Source organism: Triturus cristatus, chromosome 4_2 (genome assembly GCF_964204655.1).
Source record: "Triturus cristatus chromosome 4_2, aTriCri1.1, whole genome shotgun sequence".
In the NCBI taxonomy this organism is placed as follows: domain Eukaryota; kingdom Metazoa; phylum Chordata; class Amphibia; order Caudata; family Salamandridae; genus Triturus; species Triturus cristatus.
The window spans coordinates 341,658,129-341,679,941 of NC_140586.1; the positions used below are offsets into that span (position 1 = coordinate 341,658,129).

Sequence of the window (21,813 nt, forward strand, 5' to 3'; positions counted from 1 at the left end):
ATTTCTCTATGTAGAGTTCAAGGACTTTACACATTCTCTCTCATGGGAAGACCCTACCATTTAATCATTAGTTAGTTGTGTTCAAGTAACAGTTTACATCACATGCTCACCTTTCCATTCACTGAATAAAAGTCTGCTAAAGATATTCGGATTTTAGCATTATATGCTCCAACTAGATTCTGTCCAGAAGCTTGTGTCTGTCGAAACAACAAGTTTTGTTTATTGTTTTGCTTGCCTTCTTGTTTGTTTTGCTTGCATACTGGCTATTTTTGCATAAAATGCATGTTATACTTTTAGGTTTCCTCAAGGTGTGTTTCATTTTACACTCTCACCTATGTAGATCCATCCCTGGCGTCTCATACCTGTTTGTTATATCTCAAAGAGAGAATGGCCATCACTGGTACCCAACCCTCAAATATACAGAAAGTGTGGGGAGGGGATTACAAATATATGGTGGCCTTGAAAGGCTGGGGTCCTTGCATCCCCCAAGTGCAAGGAGCTTTGGTTATTCATTCCCACCATACCTGCATATGGGGGTGGCACAGAAGTCTTTCTCTTAAATCCACCACACATTTACCAAGTATGGTGGGATTTTGCCTTCATATTGACCATGTTCATGGAGGATGTTGCGCCTATATTTAACATGTGTATGGGAATTTGATTACACTTCTCAACCTGGCCCTATAGGGGGACACTAGAGTCCCTCACCCTGTGCACTGCCTAAGAATGGGGGCATATTTGCACTCTTCTCCCCATGCCTTGTCCAAGGTCAGAGGAGAATTAGGCATTCTTCTTACTTTGCCTATGGGTCAGGTGGTTGTTCAAGAAAAATGCTGAAGATAGAGCTATTAGATACCCTACTACTGCAAGAAGATTGTGCCACATCGCAGAGGAGCAGGGAAACTCAGATCTGTGTCACCGCATGTTCTCAATTGCAAAGATGGTGTTTAGGCAGCTGAAATATGTCCCGCCAAATGGGGAAAATATATTTTGAAGGACTACAATGAACGGGGAAGCTCAAACCTGCCCCAGCACCCGGACTGGTATTGTGTAAGGAACTAGGGTAGTTTTGAACTGCCCCATTCCTCATCACACCAAAAAATAATTTTGTCCATGAAGGAATAGGATAACTCAGAGCTACCCCTGCACCCTGTTACTAATGCTGAACAGGTCACAGTGGTGGCTTACAGCTACCCTTGGGCAAGGCAGGGATGAGGAAACATATTCCCCTGGACTTGGTCATGGCACAGAGAATGGAGATACACATCACCCCGCCTCTTGTACAAAGTGGGGTGATTAAAAAAATAACACGCCATGTTCTTGGGTGACACATGTTAAAGCACTTGAATGTAGGGGTGACACAAGAAACTAAAATCCTGGCCCTTGAGACTGGCAGGAGAGGAAAAGCCGCAAAATTCCCTGATGTGCCATTTTCCAAAAAGAGAGAGTTCATATACCTGCAAAGATTAAATGAGAGTATAGAACCGTTGAACAAAGCAAGGGATGAGACCTAGGGCACTCCCTTTCTGTCACTGGGAAAGAGGTGGGGGTGGTTACAACTCATATTGCTTCCCCAGCCAATAGAAAAGAAAATGTAATGCTACTCTGGGCTGAGGCCCTACTTGCTGTGACTGGTTCGTAGGGATCTTGTATAGTGACTGGCTTATCATCAATCTTCAGTGTAGCAGCTGCCACTGTTCACCTCTGCAGATATAACTGGTCTTTCTACTAAGTCTGTATCTTCTGTGTCTACTGATCATAATATCTAGCCAGCTTTCTGTTGATGATATTGGCACAGAGAGACTGTAATAAATTTGATGAACTGCATATAGTTGGGACTTCCCTAGTATGTAAAGACGTCCTACTGGATGTGGTTTCTTGAAGGAGGAATGGCTAGCCACCCAGGGGATGGAGCAGGAGAGAAGGGTCTTTTCTGTACTGACAATGGCACAGCTGTCATTGATGATCTCCTTACATCCTGGGAACTATTAAGGGTCCATCAATCCAAGAAAGACTTCTTTCTTGAGGATTTTTATTCCTCATGATACTGGAAGGTGCCACTTCAGCCAGGGACTGATATGCAGCAAACCTCTAGCATTTCCAGACAGGCTCTCTGGTCTGTGCGGCCAAAGGATTGTGTTCGTCATCCAGCTCTTTAGTGTGACTCACCTTTTTATCAGTCTGACTCCAGCTCCTAATAATAATAATTGAAGGTGGTTGAGTAGCATGGTCAACAGGAGGTTTGCCACCTCTGCAGTACTTACCATCTGCAGCTGTGGCTTGGACTTGCCTGTAACTTCATGTATATAGACAAGCCCCAACATGCCCTGGGGCTGTAAAGTTTTCATCCCGTTGCACTCTGCCATGGATCAAACCTACATCACTGGCACTGCCTTTGCTACATACTGTAAATATTTAGAGCACACATCAACACTGGCCAGCAACTCACTAACATGCCCCATTATTCTGAGCACTTTTTGGTGGTAATCTTGGAGTATTAATTGTAGGTCCCTCCCTAAGAATAAGGAACATATATTTGATCTTTTATCACTGCACACCCGGAGGCATTATTTCTCACAGAAACTTGGCTCCATTCTAGCTCCGGTTCGGATGTGGCCAGTGCTCTTCCGCCTGGCTATGTAATAGTGAGAAGAGACCGAAGTTCTTGGACAGGTGGTGGGATCGCAATCATATTTAAAGACACCTATACATGCCGGTTAGAGGCTCTGCAACTCCCCGACTGTGAAGCCGGGTTGTTTAAATTAGCACTTTCACCTCACCTGACTCTATCGGGTATTCTTCTTTATCGTCCCCCAGATAAACCTACCCATTGGCTCTCCTCATTCTCAGAACGGATAGCTCCTTATGTTTTGAAGGCTGCAAATTTCATCATCGTAGGAGATCTTAATCTTCATTTAGAAGATGCTCATAACAACTTGAGCAAAATGTTTCTTGCTGACTGTGAGGCAATCAATCTAGTTTTATGTAATCAAGGACCTACCCATCCGGCTGGACACTACTTGACCCTATTCTATCTAACATTTTGCTTGATTGTAGTATCCCGCCCCTTCCCCTTGTCTGGTCGGATCACTTTGCCATTCAATTCAGCTTAACCTCAGATAGTGTTGCTACACCAGTTCTGCCCCATAACGCTGCTAGGTATAGAGCATGGTCTAAACTGAACTTGGATAAGTTCAATGCTGAGCTGATATCTACATGCCCTGATACCTCTCTTCCTTTGTCCTCTCTGAACTTGGAGGTGTCACAGTGGTTGTCATCTACTATCGATCATCATCTTCCTTTATGCACTAGGCGTCCCCTTGTGCACATGCCCCCAGCCCCTTGGTTCACGCAGGACCTTAAAATAATGAAGTCTAAGTGTAAACACCTGGAAAGGCGTTGGAGGAAAACCTATTCATCGGATAGTAAATTAACTTATAGGTTAGCTTTAAAGAACTATCACCTGGCCTGCAGGAAAACGAAAGGGATTTTTATTTCTGACTCTATCTCTAAGGCCAGTAATCGTCCTAAGGCTCTTTTCTCCATGATAAAGAAGCTGACAGGGGCTGATACCTCCCCGGCCCCTCCGACATTTGGGGAATCCCAGTGTAATGAGATCGTTGACTTTTTTACCACCAAAGTCGAAACTATCCATAATTCCCTGGCAGCTGGCTTGCCGTTGCCCAGGGGTGAGCCTTCTCATATTATTCATGGTGAGTGTTCTTCCCCCAAGGAAGTGATCTCTGACTGGCCTCTGTTGGATCGAGAGTCCTTCCGCCATTGCCTCTCTAAGGTGAAATCTGGCTCCCCTCTAGATCCTATGCCTATTGCCCTTCTTAGCCAGCTCTCATCCGCTCCCCTCTTGGTTGTTCAAGAATTGCTTAATGCCTCTCTTCGGGAATCTACAGTTCCCGTAGAATGGAAGAGGGCTATGGTGGTCCCTCTTCTGAAAAAACCTGGGGCTGATCCTAAAACCTTCGCTAATTTCCGTCCTATCTCTTTGCTACCCATGTTCTCGAAAATCCTTGAGAAACATGTAAACACTCATCTGACTGCCCATGTGGAGGCAGTGGGCTATCTCCATTCTTCTCAGTCAGGCTTCCGCACTCATTTCTCCACGAAAACTGCCCTACTGGGGGTTACAGAGACTCTACTTGCTCGTTTGGATCAAGGCGAAACCACGGCGCTGATCCTGCTTGATTTGAGCGCCGCCTTTGATACGGTGTCCCATTCTATTCTTCTCACTGCACTAAAAAATGCTGGGGTGGCCGGGTCCGCCCTGACCTGGTTAGCCTCGTTTCTGTGTCAGCGCTCATTTCAGGTTTGTTCATCTAGTTGCTCCTCCTCTATTCGTGCATCTGCTTATGGGGTTCCCCAGGGGGCCACGCTAAGCCCTATGCTTTTTAACATCTATGTGCGACCCCTGGCCTCGATTGTGGAGGATGCTGAACTATCCCTCTATTCTTATGCGGATGACACGCAGATCATTTTCTCTTTATCCTCAAACAAGGAGTGTTCCTTTTCTATTTTACAGGAGGGACTTGGTCGCGTGGCAGAATGGATGCAGGCGAATCTACTAAAGCTCAACGGTGACAAAACTGAGCTAGTTATATTGGGCAAGGATAAACATCTCTGGGGCCCGAAACACTAGCCCCTGGTAATGGGCCCGTTACCCCAACCAGTTACACATGTGCGCAATCTCGGCTTCTTGTTGGACGATTCTCTATCCATGCGTCAACAAGCGGTCAGTATTGCAGCCACCTGTTTTACCATCTTAAGGTGGCTTCGGAAAATCCTCTGGCTGCTTCCCGCTTCGAATAGACGTACTGCGGTCCAGGCACTTGTCACCTCCCGCCTTGACTATGGTAATGTACTTTATCTGGGTAGTAGCCAGGATGTACAAAAGAAGCTCCAGTTGGTGCAAAATTCTGCCGCCCGGCTCCTATTTAATGTCCCTAGGAGATCTTCCATCTCTCCTTTTCTGCGGGACTTACATTGGCTGTGTATAGAGAGCCGCATTAAATTCAAGGCGCTCTGCTTTCTGTTCAAAATCAAACAGGGCCTGGCACCTCTGTATCTGCGATCAATTGTTTATCCTTATGTCCCTTCCCGGTCCCTCAGATCAGCATCTCAAGGTAACTATGTGATCCCTAGATTTAGATTGGTTAGAATGGGCGGTCGCTCCTTCTCCCATCTCGCTCCTAAACTCTGGAACTCTCTTCTTGTCTCTTTGAAATTGGAACCTACTTTCACAAAGTTCCGTAGGGACCTGAAAACCTGGCTCTTCCCTCAATGAATAGCTATCTCAGTTTTTGGCCATTACCATCCTTGGCGCCGGGAGACCCCATGGTGGGTAGCTGTGCGCCGTTATAAATTCAACTACAATACAATACAACTGCTAGCTTTGGGGAACAGTCATTAGAAGCCTGGGGAATTCCCTGGTGTTCCTTTTTCTCCAATGATTCCTAGTACTCTGCCAGATTCCAATTAATCGTGCATTTGTAAAGTTATTTTCAGGGTATGAAATTAGCACCCCCTCAACAGGACTGCATAATGAACACCCTAAATCTTAGGGCTATCCATGTCCTCATACTTGTACTCCATTTACATATGCAAACACAGATAAATTGACAATAAAGCAAACAGATACTGTTCGAATTCTGTTGGGAAAGGTAATTTTCCGAAAGCAGTTAAATGATATATCAAATACAATGAGTACTTCTGTGAGAAAAAAATGTCACCTGTATTTTGAAGGCTACACTGTATACCACTGTAGAAAAAGACCCTTAATAGTATCTACAAACAAAAAATACTCTACAGTCTAGTTGCAAATTTGTCTCTGGATACCATAAGTAAAAAGATTTTTTACAGACAGTAAGCAGATCTTTCACTCTACATGCATTAAAACTTTGGAACTTCTTACCTGAATCTAATCTTCAGAGAGCCAATAAAAACATTATTGTATCATTTATCCAGGACAACGATAATTATTGGATGCCTTGGTTGGATCTGCTGAGGATCCTGGCAAATGTGTTGTATTATTCTACATTATTTGCATAGTGCTTTATAACCCTGATGAGGCAACTAAGTGCTTTCACAGTAATGGAGTCATTGGGAATTTTGATGTGCATGGTCGTCGGGAGTGAATTTATAATATGTGTTTATCTGAAGAGTAATTTGTCGTGAAGATCAAGCACTCTGAGAACTATATAAAGTTTAGTTTAAGGTGGAGTGTTGCATATGCTAATACTCACTCAGTTGTAGCAGCAGCAGGAGCAGGAAGGTCTTGATATTTGGTGTAGCACTGAATGGCGACTGAAAGAGAAACAAAAAGAAAACACATTGGTATTAACTAACTTATAGAGTTTTACTCATGGGATAATATCAAGGAGTCATCCCTTGCATACATAATGCCAAGTCTGGTGGCTCAGTGGACTAATGCATCCACTGCAGGGGCCTGTGATTGACCTCATGGTCACAGGTTCATAGCCCGGTGGGTCCACTCAGCCTTCCATCCATCTGAGGTCAATAAAATGAGTACCATTGAGTTGGGTAACAATAAAACATCTGTTATTCAGTGCCAAGAGACCAATTTGGTGAGCGTGCGCTTTACAAATATGCATGTTATGTTATACAAGCCTCAGTTACAAGTACCTTAGTAGAATGCCATCACCTGTGTAAACTTCTGTATGAACAAGTATCGGAATTATAAGGTTGTCATTAAAGACTGATTTTTACCTGGACCATTTGTGAATGAGTATCGGAATTGTAAGGTTGTCATTAAAGACTGATTTTTACTTGATACATTTTTGCAGGTCTAACCTGCTAAAATTCCCTAGGTGAAACATGCCTGGTAAATACTGGGACAAGCAGATTTTGGTGTGCTAAGCACCAGTATTCAATAAAAGTAAAATAGGGTACTCCATAGCAACGGAGAGGGAGCATCTTTAAACCATGATAATGGTCCTCCCACCTGGTTTATATGCGGGTTGATCATTGGTGTAACCATGGTGGAGACTACTTAATCTCTGCCATGTTTAGACCCCTTTCATGGCCCGACACGGTGAAGTCCATCAGAAAATTGGCCTAATGTCCATCCGCTCAATTAGGATGGATGGGTATGGGAGGACATGTAACCAGTTTTTTACTGTTCCTTACCCCCAGACAAACCCTGGTGGTGAGAAACGATAAAAATAAATAGTGCCCCCCTTCAGCAGGGGAGATGAATCCCCTTGCGAAGGGGGCATTATCTTTTTTGGTTTACAAAAAAAATGTAAGTTTCAGGATTTTCTTTTTCAAAATAACACAAGAAAATGTTTTGATGCAAGGCTCTGTCATGTTGACGGAGGACTGCACCAAACAGCAAAATGCATTAACAGGAACCGCTATGACGGTGATTCCTGTCAAGGCTTTGTAAATGACTTTCAGGTTGGTGGTCATTTACATATCTGGCAGTCGGGACCTGTACCAGTGCAATGGAGGAGTTCACACTGTCACCATGGTGGAACAACAGCCCAACTGCCTACATCTAAATTTGGCCCTAAGTCCAACAGTACAAATGCTGACTGGGTTGAGGTGGTAAAATTATCCAGCTAACAAAAGTACTTCCCTGGGCATGAAAGAATAAATAAAGTTAAAGGAATATACCTATAACTTTAGAATTTCTAATATTTGTGTAGTTTAAGTTGGGTTTGTATAGAAATAATAAATTAAGTTTTCCTAACTATAACTTATCTTTCACCTTTGTCTTTTTTATTGAATTTAAAAGGTTTTTACTTTGTAATAAAAAAAGTGTTTCAAATTGTAGTATAGAGTGTTATTAAGTGGAGTGTTGTTAAATGGAGTTTAGTACAGCAAAATAGAGGAGAGTGTTGTAAAGTCTTGTGTCATATGCCGAAGTATTTTTGAGTGGAATAGAGTGGGATGGGGTAGAGTAGAGTGGCGTAGCATACAGTGGAGTAAAGTGTTATACAATGGAGTGACATGGTGTTGATGTAGTCGAGTGGAGTATAGTAGAGTGTAGCGGCCTGTTGTACAATGGAGCGGCATGTCGCTCGGTAGAGTTGAGTGCCGTCAGCTGGGGTTTAATGGAGTGGATTGTCATGGAGTGGAATGTGGTCGAGTAGAGTGTCATAGAGTAGCAAAGAGTGGGATAGAGTGTTGCAGAGTGTAGTGGCATAGAGTGGAGTTCAGTGTACAAGAGTGTCATACAGTTGATTGTTATCAAATTGAGTATTGTACAGTAAAGAGGTGGAGAGTCTGGTATAGAGTAGTGCAGTATAGTGTAGTGTTATATAGTGGAGTGGGATGTCGGACATTGGACTGTAATATAGTGTTATACAGTGGAGTACAATGACCTTGAGTGGTGCAGAGTAGAGGGACATACAGTGAAGTACATTCTTTTAGATTACAGTGGGGTACAATAAAGTGGCATATGGTACCCTACAGCTACAGTACAGCATCATACAGTGAAGTGGTCTGTAGTATACTGGAGTAGAGTGGTGTACAGTGGAGGGACATACAGTGGAGTACACTTTTCTAGAGTGGAGTTACGTAGGATGAAGTGCTGTGTCATAAAGGACAGTGGAATGTCATAATGTGCAGTGGAGTGTGGTTGAGTGGAGTATTTGCAAGTAAAATATTGTAGACTGTCATAGAGAGGAGTAGAGTGGAATGACAGAGTCAAGTAGGGTGGAGTAGAGTGTCGTAGAGTGGAGTGTCATAGAATAAAGTGCAGGAGAGTGCCATAGAATGGTGTGCCAAGTCATATAGTTGAGTGGTGTGTGGTACAGAGAAGTGGAGTGGCATGTCGCTGAGTGTCATAGAGTGTAGCATGTAGTGAAGTGGCAGAGAGTGGATGGGCATACAGTGGAGTAGATTATCATAGAGTAGCACAGAGTGTAGTACAGTGTTAGAGAGTGAAGTTGCATACAGTAGAGTTGAGTGTCGGACAGTGGAGCAGTGTAGAGTAGCGTATGGTACAGTGGAGTGGAGTAAACTGGTGTGGTTTGCTGTAGAGTGGAATAAAGTGTCATAGAGTGGCATGTCATAGAGTATGGCGGCGTGGAGTGCAGTAGAGTGGAGTGGCATAGCACACAGTTGAGTAAAGTGGCATACATTTGAGTACAGTATCATACAGTACAGTACAGTGGCATGTCACACAGTGTTGGAAAGTGTTGTAGACCACATTGCAGGAAAGTGCCATACAATGTAGTAAAGTGTTATTGTGTTGAGTGGTGTACAGTAAAGTATAGTATTGTATAGAGTGGTTGAGTGGATTTGAATACAGTGTATATAGAGTCAAATGGCATAGAGTGGTGCAGAGTCAAGGTTATCTAGAGTGTGTATCCCCCTTACCCTGACTAGAAGCAAGGGTCCCTATTTCGACAAAGGTAACTACCTCTGTCAACTAGAGACCCCCATTTCTAACAGGAGAGAGATAAGGTATCAGATGAGTCCAGGAGGGATACATGGGGTAAGGGTTCAGAAAGGCTTGTTTGGGAGATCTGAAGATCTGAAGGTTCAAAGAGGTTTGAGATGATGCAAGAAGGGGTATAGAGAGGCAAAAGGGTTATTTTGGTGATTAAAGCAGTAGAATGGAAGTTGGGATGAGTCAGAGAGTGGAGGTAGAGAATATATTGAGAGAGGTATAGGGTGAGAAATAGGGTAGGGCATTGAAGATGCAGAATTAGGAGTAAAATAATAAATATAAAAATGCATAAGTACATGAAAGGTATATATGCATAAGGAAGGTAATACATTTAGATTTAAGTTGTATTTAATAAAGTTAGACTTTCGTGTGTTTCTCTTCTTGAAGCCAATTTATTTGTTTTTAATTTATTTGCTTTTTCATTTAATAATTCAATAGTGAATAGGTCTGGGCTAAAATTCCGTTCCGCTCGCGGAAATTGCGATAATTTGACATTTTCGCGTTCTGCGGAGAGCGCGAAAATGTCAAAATTTCCGCAATCCGCATTTTAGCAAAACTTTTTTGCTTGCTCGCGCTGTAAAATAATACATTCTCGCGTGCGCGCGATCGCCTTACCTGAATCCCCGCGTTCGCCGACAAGTTTTCCCGATCCGGTCGCGTTCTCCACGAGATTTTGGATTGTTGGTAGCCATTCGCGCTGTCTCGTGACAGTTCGAGGCGCAGTAATGTCATTTGTCGCGCGATCACGTCTTTCTTCTCGCGATCATGCACCGCGAAACAAGTGAAAACCACATGGGTAAGTTGGCGAGCCGCGACCACGCAGAAAATACCCCGAGCGGGCGGGGAAAAAACTTCCGCATCTTCGCGATATTTCCGCGTGTTTGCGGAGATTTTTAACATTTTCGCGATAATTTGTGAAAGTGAATTTCGCAAATTCCGCCCACCCCTAGGTGCCGATTAGGATCCTGGAAAAAATGTCCCCAACCGAATTGAATCTGGACTTTTTTCCGTACAAATGGTAAAAGCGCCGTAAAAACTGCCAAGTACGATTCGTATGGGAAAAAGTCCATACAAATCGCATTGGGAAAATTCCCCCACACGTTCTCGGGTCGGGGAAAGTCACCGACACGTCCCCGGACATTTTTACGTACAAATGGGAAAACTGAAGTCCAAATTCGCAAGTACGATCCGTCCCATCCGACCGATTGTACAACTGTATGGAAAAAAGACCGTCCGGAGCGAACTCCCATAGCAACCATGGAGATGTCCAAACAAGTGCCCGGTACGTGCCGTACCCCCCCCCGCCCCTCGTATGTTCGCGCCGTACCCCCAGCCCCCCCGCGGATGGGTGCGCCGTACCCCCCAGCCCCCCCGCGGATGGGCGCGCCGTACCCCCCAGCCCCCCGTATGTACAGAGCGTACCCCCGTACCCCCCAGCCCCCCATATGTACGGAGCGTACCCCCCAGCCCCCGTATGTACGGAGCTCACCCCCCAGCCCCCCGTATGTACGGAGCGTACCCCCCAGCCCCCCGTATGTACGGAGCGTACCCCCATACCCCCCAGCCCCCCGTATGTACGGAGCGTACCCCCACCCCCGTATGTACGGGGGTGGGGGTACGCTCCGTACATACGGGGGGCTTGGGGGTACGGGGGTACGCTCCGTACATACGGGGGGCTGGGGGGTACGGCGCGTACCGGGCCCCCTAATCAGCTCGCATCGCTGCGTACTTAGCTTTTCCGGCACTTTTTAGGTGGCGTAAAAATTTTCCCATCCGGACTGCAGTCGGTGCGAATCGTAATTGCTGGTACGTAAAAACATGCCTAACTCCGTCCGGACGTCACGTCCGCGGTGTCCCGGATCACATTTGTATGTATTTTTCTGTCGGTTGGTCTTTTTTCCGATTCGTACGGAAATGTTGTTTCCGTACGAATCGTAATTGCATGTTTGTAAAGTTGTACAACCCGGTACGAGTCGGATGGAGAAAAAGCTCCGACCCACGGTTTGTACCGGGTTTTTCCAGGATCGTAATCGGCCCCTTAATAGTGAAGCAATTGTAGATAAATAGTTATGAAAAAAATACGTATTTATGTTGTGACCTACATACATGTTAAACATAGAATAATATAACCATAAGTAGTATGTACATTTGTTGAGTAGACCTAACAAATACCTATATATTTATAAACATAATTAATATACACGTTTATACAAAAGAATAGACATATCTAGATACATACATATAATCCAAATAAATGCTTTTATACACAATGGTTTGCTGTGCATTTATGTTTGAGTATGGTGGTTAAGTGGGTAAGAGCCAACTCTTGAGTAGTCTTCTGAAGATAAGATAGTTTTCCATGGATCTTATGTTTGTGGGTAAAGAGTTCCATAGTTTGGCTGCTTCAACAGAGATGAATGTGCCACCTATGTTTTTTTTTCTTGTATGGTGAGATTTAAGTCAAGGTGCAAATCTAGAGCGGAGGTTCCTTTGTTGAATGTATTTGTTGATTTTATTCCTGATGAAGAGAGGCCCTGTTCCATGTATCACATTGTGGGTGATACAAAACAACTTGAATGTGGATCTTCTGGCAACCGGTAACCAATATCGGGCCTTCAAGGCAGGGGAGATGTGGGCTTGTGGCTTTACATGTAGGAGTAGTCTGGAAACAGAGTTCTGAATCCATTGTAGTCTTTTTATTGTTGTTAAAGATGATCCGAGGATATTGGCGTAATCGAGTTTAGACAGTACAAGAGAGATAGTAGCCTGTACCTTGTGTGGAAATCACAGGTTAGGGAAGATGTGTCGCAGGTTTTTTATAGTAATGAAGCTTGATCTTGCTAGTGTGTCCACTTGGGCATTTATTGATAGCTTGGAGTCCATGGTAATTCCAAGGTTTCTTACTTCCTTAGATACTTTAGACGTGTTCCCAGGTCGTCAGGCCAGGCAGTGAGTGGGACATAATTTTTCCAAATGCCACATGTGAGTATTTCTGTTTTGGAAGCATTCAGTTTGAGATGGCTCCATGGCATCAACTGATCCACAGCTCTAAAGGCAACTGAAAATTTGGGAGTTTCCAATGTTATGGGGCTTTCCAGTTTAAGGAGTATGTGTGTGTCATCTGCATAGTAATATCATGTGAGGTCAAAATCATTGATCAGTGTTGGTAATGATTTCATTTAGATGTTGAAAAGTATGGGTGAGATGATAGAGCCTTGAGGCACCCTTGCTTTTGTTAGTATGGTTTCGATGAGAAAGGGGGCATGGATGACATTTGTTCTGTTTTGAAGGTAGGATGTGATCCAGTCAAGAGTAGTCCCCTCTATACCGGCTTTGTAGAGTCTTTGTGCTAGAGTATGATGGTCAACTGTGTCAAAGGCAGCTGAACATTCAAGAGAATCAGTGCAGCAACGCCGTTCCACTCTATTGTGTTCTTAAGGTCATCCCAGATGGCAAAGAGGGCAGATTTGGTGCTTCTTCCTGAATGGAATCCTGTTTGGACGTCTGAAAGTATGGAATTATCTTCAAAGAATTGTGACATCTGGGGGAATGTTGCTCTTTCTATCAGTTTGCTCAGGAAAGGACCATTTGCAATTGGTCTGTAGTTGTCAGGGTTAAGCGGGTCCAGGTTTGTTTTCTTTAATAATGGGAGTATGTATGCTTTCTCTAGTACATTTTCCTTGAACTGATCAGAGTGATTAGCCTAAAAGGCTTTCTATTCCTGTTATAAGTACACATGCCTGCTAGAAAGCATCTATTCTGTTCTGTTAAAATCATAAGCAATGGGTATTTTGTTTGTGATCTAGGAGTTTTTCAGCACAAACATAAAAGTCACATTTAGACAGTGTTTTTTAATCTTAATTTTCGTGGCAAATGCCTGCAATCAAACAATTATAATAACTGTCACAGCTTACCAAGACCTGATCTACCGGTTTTGCCAATGTTTGTTTACCATTCAACCAGCGCAGGTGATGAGACACACTCGCTTGTGTTGCCTGGGCAGTTGTTAGGCTTCTATGGAGACTCTAAAAGGAACACTTATTCCCAAGATGTCTTTAGTAAGGACCAGTACCAACGCCACCACCTTGAGATGGTATGCAGACAGAATATTGAGTTGGAAATATTGACTTGCACAAATATCGAGTTGGAAATATCGTGACACAGAAATATAGACAGCAAGAATCCTGTGGTCAAGAATATCGAATTTAAGGTAAGAAATATAGTTTAAAAAATATAGAAGTCATTAATATCGTGAGCAAAAATATAATTGTTTAAAATATCGATTTTTTAATTAGTGATATGTATTTTAATTTATATTTTGAATGTATGTGATGTATTTTTTTGTATGTTTTGTTTATCTTTTTAATATATGTGTTAAATTTTTAGTAGTTATCAATTTTATTTTCCTAACATTTTGTTTTTTTTTAGTTCCGTAGCATCTTGTGGGTTCATAGAGGAATAGGGTGGGAAGTAATTTAATTGTAATAAATTAATGATTATGTTTTATTTATTAAATATTTATTTAATTGAGTTTTTATAGCGTTAACTGTGGGAAGTAATTTAGTTGTAATTAATCATTAATTGGTTGTTAATTAGTATTATTTAATTGGTAATTATGGAAATTGTGTAGATTTTTTTAGGTGCAGGTTGTGGGGTTTAAATGGGAAAAGGGTGGGAAATAATTTATGTTTAATTAAGTAAAATTTAGTTGATAATTTCTATTGATTAAATGATTGTAAATTAATTATGAAATTGTGTGATTAATTTTAGGTGCAGGATGTGGTGTTCATAGTGGTACAGGGTGAGATGTAATTTATTTGTAATTAATTATTATTAATTAATATTACTTTATTAATTGAAAATTAAATATGGAAATTGTGTGATCAATTCTAGGTGTGGCTTGTGGGGTTTATAGGGGTAAAGGGTAGGAAGTAATAATTTATGCTTAATTAATTATTAACTAGTTGATCATAACCCCTTTGCTGCTAGGCCTCCCCCCCCCCCCCGTGCTAAGCCGTTTCTTGGCTATTTGGGGTCGTTCACGCTTAGGCCCCTGTAACGTTTTGACCACATAAGGTATCCTCGTCAAATTTGCGTCCTTTTCTTCCAACATCATGGGGATTCTAAATGTAGCCAGGGTTTGTGAACTCCCCGGGAGGGGACCCAGAAATTAGGCAAAATACAGATACACTTTGGATTTTTTGGTAAAAATGGGAAAAAAGTGCTGCAAATGAACGCGTTTGTTTTTTTCCCTGCAAATGGTATCAAAAAAGGGTTTGTGGGGCTAAAATCACAATTTTCCCAACTTTTAGGGAATGACAGACTTTTGTCAGAAAACAAAAGTTTTTACACTGTTTTGGCATTTTTCTGGGACATATCTTATTTTTGCTATTTTTTGTACTTTCAACATCCTTCCAGTTAATGGTAGAAATGGGTATGAAAGCAATAATGGATCCTGGAACGCTATACATTTTAGAAAAGTAGACAAAATTCTGAATTCAGCAAGGAGTCATTTGTGTAGATCCTTCAAGGTTTCTTTAATGAAACTAACAGTTAAATATAGGAAAAATTGAAAATTAGTTGAAAAAAACAGCCATATGTGTCAACGTTTTCACCTGTAACTTCTTCTAATTATGACAACTCTTTGAAAGCAATATACCGTTACATCCGCTGGACACTACTGGTTGTGGGGATATATAGGACTTGTAGGTTCACCAAGAACCCGGGGAACTCACAGCCAAAAACTGAGCAGGGACTTGCAATGGTTTTTTATTATGTACCGGGTATATAGCAATTATTCTGGGAAAATGTATACATGGAAAAATCGATATGAAAGACACCTATGTATTTCTGAAATGAGAACAAAATATAGGGGCAGATTTATGACGTCTGGCGCATCTCTGCTAATCAGCAGAGATGCGCCAGAAGAGTTGCGACGCATCTGCCCACCCGTGCTCCACCATTGATGCGCCGCAATTACAATGCGGCGCACCGTGGCACTCGGATGGGCAGATGCGTGACGCATCTCCTGTCGGAAATGCGGCGCATTGCTGGAGTTGAGTCGCAAGCGCGACGCAGCTCCAGCAAGGCTCGGGGGTGCCCTATCATTACAATGCAGCTTCAATCCTTACGCCTGCTTCAAGCAGGCGCAGGGTTTTGACGCAGCATGGGCTCAAAAGTGACTGAGTGAAAGCTTGTAGATTTCACTCAGCCACTTTTAGGAGGCGTTCCTGCGACGGAACGCCCCCCCCTGCACAGGTACGCCTACTGCTGGTGCAGGGCTTTACAACGTGACGCATCTCCCAGATGCGTCACGTTGTAAATACCCCGCAGCATGGCGCAGGATTTGCGCCGCCGCTGCGTCACAAAAGTGACGCAACGGCGGCGTAAATGAGGCGCAAGGGGCTCATAAATCTGCCCCATAGAGTTTAGAAACAGTAGATATTTGAACATTTCCAAAATTGGGAATAATCATACTAGCATGAGAATTATCGGTTATTTTTCAAACTGACTTCTTTTTTACACATTGTCTTTCATTTGGAAGGCAGAAATGCATCGAAAGTCAATAGTTAAAACACTCCACATTTTCACAATGAAAAATTACCCTTTTTTTGCAAAGTGCCTAGCTGTAGTTTTTTAAACCTCACTAGGTTCTATTACCCAGAATCCCTTACAAACCTTGAAAATTGTCAACAAAAACTAATTTTCCTCACATTTCTGTGTTGGAAAGTTCTGGAATCTGCGCGGATCCACACAATTCCACCCACCCCACATTCCCCAAAGTGTTGCAAAAAAAAAATGGTACCTTACTTGCGTGGGTAGGTCAAGTACCCGCGACAGGCAAGGGCCCAAAACCTATTGAGGCAACATCAAAATTACCTATCACAAACCAACCTGGTTTTGCAAGGGGGGTCCCATGAGTTTTTGGCCCTGGGCTCGGCAGCCATCTAGAGAAACCTACCAAACCCACACATTTATGGAAACTAGACACACTGTGGAGTCCTGCGAGGTATGGCTTGCGTGGGTCCCCCAACATTCTCCTACCCAGAGTCCCCTGCAAACCACAAATTCCACTGAAAAAATCACTTTTTCCTCAAATATCTGTGTGGGAAAGTTCTGGAATCTGCGTGGATCCACAAATTTCCTCCCACCCAGCATTCCCCAGGTCTCCCGATAAAAATGGAATCTCACTCGTGTGGGTAGGTCAAGGACCCGTGAGAAGCAAGGGCCCAAAACCTATCGAGGCAACATCAAAATTACCTATCACAAAGCAACCTGGTTTTTAAAGGGGGGTCCCTTGAGTTTTTGGCCCGGGGCTCGGCGGCCATCTAGGGAAAACTACCAAACCCACACATTTCTGGAAACTAGACACCCGGGGAAGTCCACCGAGGTATGGCTTGCGTGGGTCCCCAACATTCTCCTACCCAGAATCCCCTGTAAACCACAAATTCCACTGAAAAAATCACTTTTTTCTCAAATTTCTGTATGGGAAAGCTCTGGAATCTGCGTGGATCCACAAATTTCCTACCACCCAGCATTCCCCCAGGTCTCCTGATAAAAATTGTACCTCACTTGTGTGGGTAGGCATAGTGGCTGCAACAGGAAATGGCCCAAATTGTACTGTTGAGACTTCAAAATTACCTATAACAAAACTACCTGGTTTTGGGGGGGCACCTGGGGTTTTGGCCCCGGGCTCACCACCATCTAGGAAAACCTACCAAACCCAGACATTTCTGAAAACTAGACACCCTGGGTAGTCCAATGAGGTATGGCTTGCGTGGATCCCCCAACGTTTCCCTACCCAGAATCCCCTGCACACAAGTCACCCCATCCTGGATTCCCCTTGGTGTCTAGTTTTCAAAAATGTACAGGTTTGCTAAGTTTCCCTATGTGCCAGCTGCGCTAGTGCCCAAAATCCACAAGTAGGCACATTGCCTAGTGGGCTTTCTGCTGCCCTGGGGGAAAAACGGGGGGGGGGGGAGGGTTGCCCTGACATGCCCCTAAGGGGAGCAGAATGACTGTGGCTATTTTTTGGGTGGTGGAGGCATTGGTATGCCCATTCTGGGCAGCCCCCTCCCCAACGCATAAAAAAGCCAGAATAATCGCTGGCACCTCGTGGGCTTTCTGCCCCCCCCCCGGGGAGATCAGGGGCCACTGCCCCCATTCGCCCCCTGGGGGGGGGGCAGAAAGACTGTGGCTTTATTGGGGGGAGATGTGGGCATTGGCATGCCCATTCTGGGCTGACATCACCAGTTGGAAGTGTTAAATAAGTTCTTGACGTTGGCATCGTTTTAAATATGATTTGAATGCTACCATGTAGTTTTGATTGTAAAACTAAAAGCAATGTGTTTGGTTACAGTATATGGCATACCGCTTGCGGTGCCCCCTTTACCACAAGTTGCCCCCCATCTGGATTTTGACAAGTATTGAGAACTCGCAGCTCTTCCATAGATAACAAATTGTTCCTTTTCAATGTTAAACAGCAATTTATCTGGGTTCTATTAGAATTATTCAAAAACATTGTTATAGACCTTTGTCAAAGGAAAGTTGTAAAGGCGCTGCTTTTCACCCCTCTTTTAAATGTCACTCATTATTTATACACAAATGTAACATTTTTCCGTAGTTAAAACGCAAAACACTGTCCAATTGTCCATTTATAAATGTAATCCTTTACTATATGAAGGAAGGGTTTACATACACTTTGGGGGTGTCAACGGAAACAAACAGCATTTATTCAGAATGAAGAATATAATCTAAATTGTCCACTGTTTATGGCCATCATATATAGCGATATTGATTGTGCTCTGTATTATCAGAGGAACACAGGGAGTTCTGCCACAGGCTTTATAGATAAAGTATTTTGTAATTGTCAGCTGCTCCCCAAGTTTCTCTGCTCTTCTATTGTTGGGCTATACGTTTTGACCTTAGGGACTGCTTGTTTGGGACTTCATCAGGATATCTGAGGTTCTTTTATCAGTGGTTACTACTTTCTGTACTATACAAGTTGTTCCTGGACGAACAGCTGATAAAGGCACTGAGTACTGTTGAGAGTTGGTTTTCTGTACTTTGGCATGCCTGGTTGACTGTTGCCAGCCATGTGATTCATGACTTATTTCATCTAGATTTTTGGCACTACATCTTCTTCTCCTCATATGACCACAGATAACTATGCTGCATTCAAAGTTAGCTGATTAGTACATGAAAGGGGCTAGTTGCTAAAGTGGGTGAAATTTGTATTCTGTTGATTTGGAGATGGGGGTTGAGATGGGCCAGTTGAGGCCCACTATACAATCTGTAACTTGACCATGGTCATGCAAGAGATAGTCATTAATGCTGGGAATCCCAAACACTCCAATCGCCTTTTCATCTGTGGGTTCAGGTAGTGTTACTGAGCATAACCTCTAGGTCCATCTAGACCATTCAGCCTATACAGTCTCCTTTCAAAGATGCTTGAACTATCTTGAAATTCCAAGATCTGGTAGGAGGAGAGTTTGCATAATAAAGTGCCTGTGCTTGTGTACTCTGACCAAAGCTCTACCTCATTCTCTGCTATATAGGGAACAAAACAGGGAGCTCAGAGTAATGAAGGATAGCTGTAGACCAGCTGAGAGACCTAGTCCCAGAATATATTCACATTTTACTTGAACGTAGGCTGGTGTCCACATCTCCCCACAGAGTTGGGTTCCCTAGTGTGATCCCTAACATGTTGATCCCCTTACTGTCCAAAGGATCCAGGCCGTTTCTTCTACTGGGAGAACAGAGGGGCCAGGCAACACATGGAGATGACTTGTCAGTGCTTAGGCAATTCACCATGTGGCATGTTCTACTTCTGCGGGTGCCATTTGCAGACAGAGCCCCCAAAACGAGTACCCTTAGAATGTCCATGAACCAGCCTCTGAGCTGCTACCTCCGATGCAGACACTCTCTCACACCTCACTCATTTGACAAAAAATCCATGCGCACACAGTCTGAGTCCCATCATCTACCCACGTGGCCACCCAGACCATTATCTTGTGGACACTTTCCTTCCATGCAGTTCATGCAGCCACCCTTCTGGGCTCCTACTGCTAAACATGGGCTAATGGGCCCTGTGCATCACTGCCACCTACGAGAGCCAAAAGGGACATGCACACAGGCTCCTACTCCACAGTAAAGCCATCATTCACTAGATCAGGTGGCTCGAGGACAGGTACATTACATGCTTAGAATTTCACATAAGCCATGTCTTGTGTTTGCAAAGGACACTAATTTCAAGCACATAATGACATTGGGGGATCAAGTGTTTTCCGCAGGATCACACAACTTAGTCAAACTGAGGAGCTGGGATGAAGACTCAGGTTCCTTAATTTAATAGCCAGTTTCACATGCACTTTATCACATGCCCAAATCAGACTTTATTTATTCATTCTTAATCGCTAAACTGCACGTGTTCTTGGCGGCCCCACTGACTGTTTACTGGTACTTCCTGTGAAATCTGACTTTCACTAAATATTGACTTTCTATAATGTGTCCGCTGGCCACTCATTTTAGAATTAACCACTATTAATGACTATATTTCAGCAAAAATTAAGCAAGAAGAAAAGGTGCAGCACATCGATCTATGTAAAGTGTTGTATGTTTTATTGTGTCAAATACGTTTAGAATTGAAAAAATGATACAGGCCAAGACCACTGAGAGCATCTTGAGATAATTGGGGTCCGGACTCCTACTGGGGGAACTTTGGCCATGAAATTATTGCAGGGAGAACATGACACTCTAGACTCCAGCACACAACACCATACTCTCGACTTGCTGGGGGACCACGCTTACAAGACTCCCAACTGAAGACCGTGGACAGCAGGCTCCTACCAGAGAGAACCTTGGACGCCCATTCCTAAACTCTCAACTGGGAAACACTGAACAACAGAGTCTAGCCTGTCACAGGGGAAGATGGGACACCAGACCCTAGACTCCTACTGCAGGAGCACTGCACACTACTGGACTCTAGAACCGGACACAAGGTTGCAGACTCAAGCCGAGGGAAGAACAAGCACCGTACTGCTGCTGGGGGAACATCGGCGAGCATACTCCAGAAGGCAGAACATGGAACTCCTGCTTTCTGCCAGGGAAGTGCCGCTTTCCAGCCCCATGACAAGAGGCTCCCAAACAACAGTTTGCATAAGGGAGTGGACTACAGTTTGGAGCTCTGGGGGGGCAGGTTCAGAACAAATCCTCTCAGTAGGTCAACAACAGGGCCTGGTACGGCTCGCGAGTCACTGGAGGCCTCCGTCGAGATACTGGCAGGTGCTTCTGGGCCAAGCATGCCCTGCGAATGTCAAGGAAGAGTTCAAGAAACAACCTTCTGGAAGCCACACATGGTGCCCAAGAGCGCCAAGAGCGACAGTGGGGCTGACAGTGAATAGCTTATGGTTTACTGCTGGAAAGAGGATATCCTGCCATCCAAGGAGCGAGTCTGAGGATCACGATCGCGCACCAGACCCGATTACATGGTTCCCAGCCTATCTGGCTTCACGAGCTGCCTTTCAATTCAAGGAGGAATCTCTTTGTCCACCAACACCACTCTTGGCATGCGCTTGGCATCAGAAAACAATGTTGCACAACCACACGTGGCCGTGAAGACATGATGACATCTGGTGACGTTCAGACATTGTGCAAGCACCCCGGTAGAACGTCAGAGATTCTTTAAGATCCTTTAAGATGCAGGTAGAAAGACCTGGCTTATAACTGTCTCCACTTTCTGCACTGACATGCCTTACAAAGACTACAGCTCTTTCTCTGAATTGACTCTGCTTTATGCTGAGTCTGTTAACATTCTAAAAGATATGTCACTGCTCGCAATTAACTTTTTATAATCAAAGACAAAGCAATTGGGAACACCAACGTCCTCCAGTGCTTTATTTGTGCCAGTTGCTGCTGGTGCTGCTAAGGAAGCAATTTCAGTGACCAGAATTTATTTTTCATCATCAGACTTTGACCTAGAGCAAGAGAGACACAAGGAGAAAAGAAACAAACGAGGAAGATAGGAGAAAAGTAGCAACAGAAGTAAAGGAGGGATGAAAAAGAACCCGCAGGAGTGAAATAAAGAGAGGGAAAGGAAAAGTAGGGTTGAGGAGCAAAAAGTCAAGAAGTGGTCTCAGGACTGGACAGCCTTGGTATTTGGCAGCCCCCACACCTGAGAGCACCTGTTATTGACACCTCAGAAATACTTTGAGCACCTGTATTTGTTTATGATTATGATGATGATTATTATTAATATTATTATATTTTACAAGTGAAGCACTGACACTTTTAGTCAGTAGCGGCTCCTCTGCTAAGGCGAAGGAGCATCGCCAAACTGCTATTCAAGCAGTACACAATAGAAGAAGAACATGATTATAACAGGC

At 43.7% G+C, this 21,813-nt stretch overlaps 1 protein-coding gene across 1 annotated transcript in view; it reads right to left on the minus strand.

Annotated features, from left to right (window-relative positions):
• LOC146833841 (uncharacterized) overlaps positions 1–21,813 on the minus strand; it is a 750,859-nt gene that overhangs the window by 287,541 nt on the left and 441,505 nt on the right. Inside the window, exon 25 of the mRNA XM_085599920.1 lies at positions 6,255–6,315. Coding sequence (XP_085456046.1) covers positions 6,255–6,315 — 61 coding nt within the window. The remainder of the gene's footprint in view (positions 1–6,254; positions 6,316–21,813) is intronic.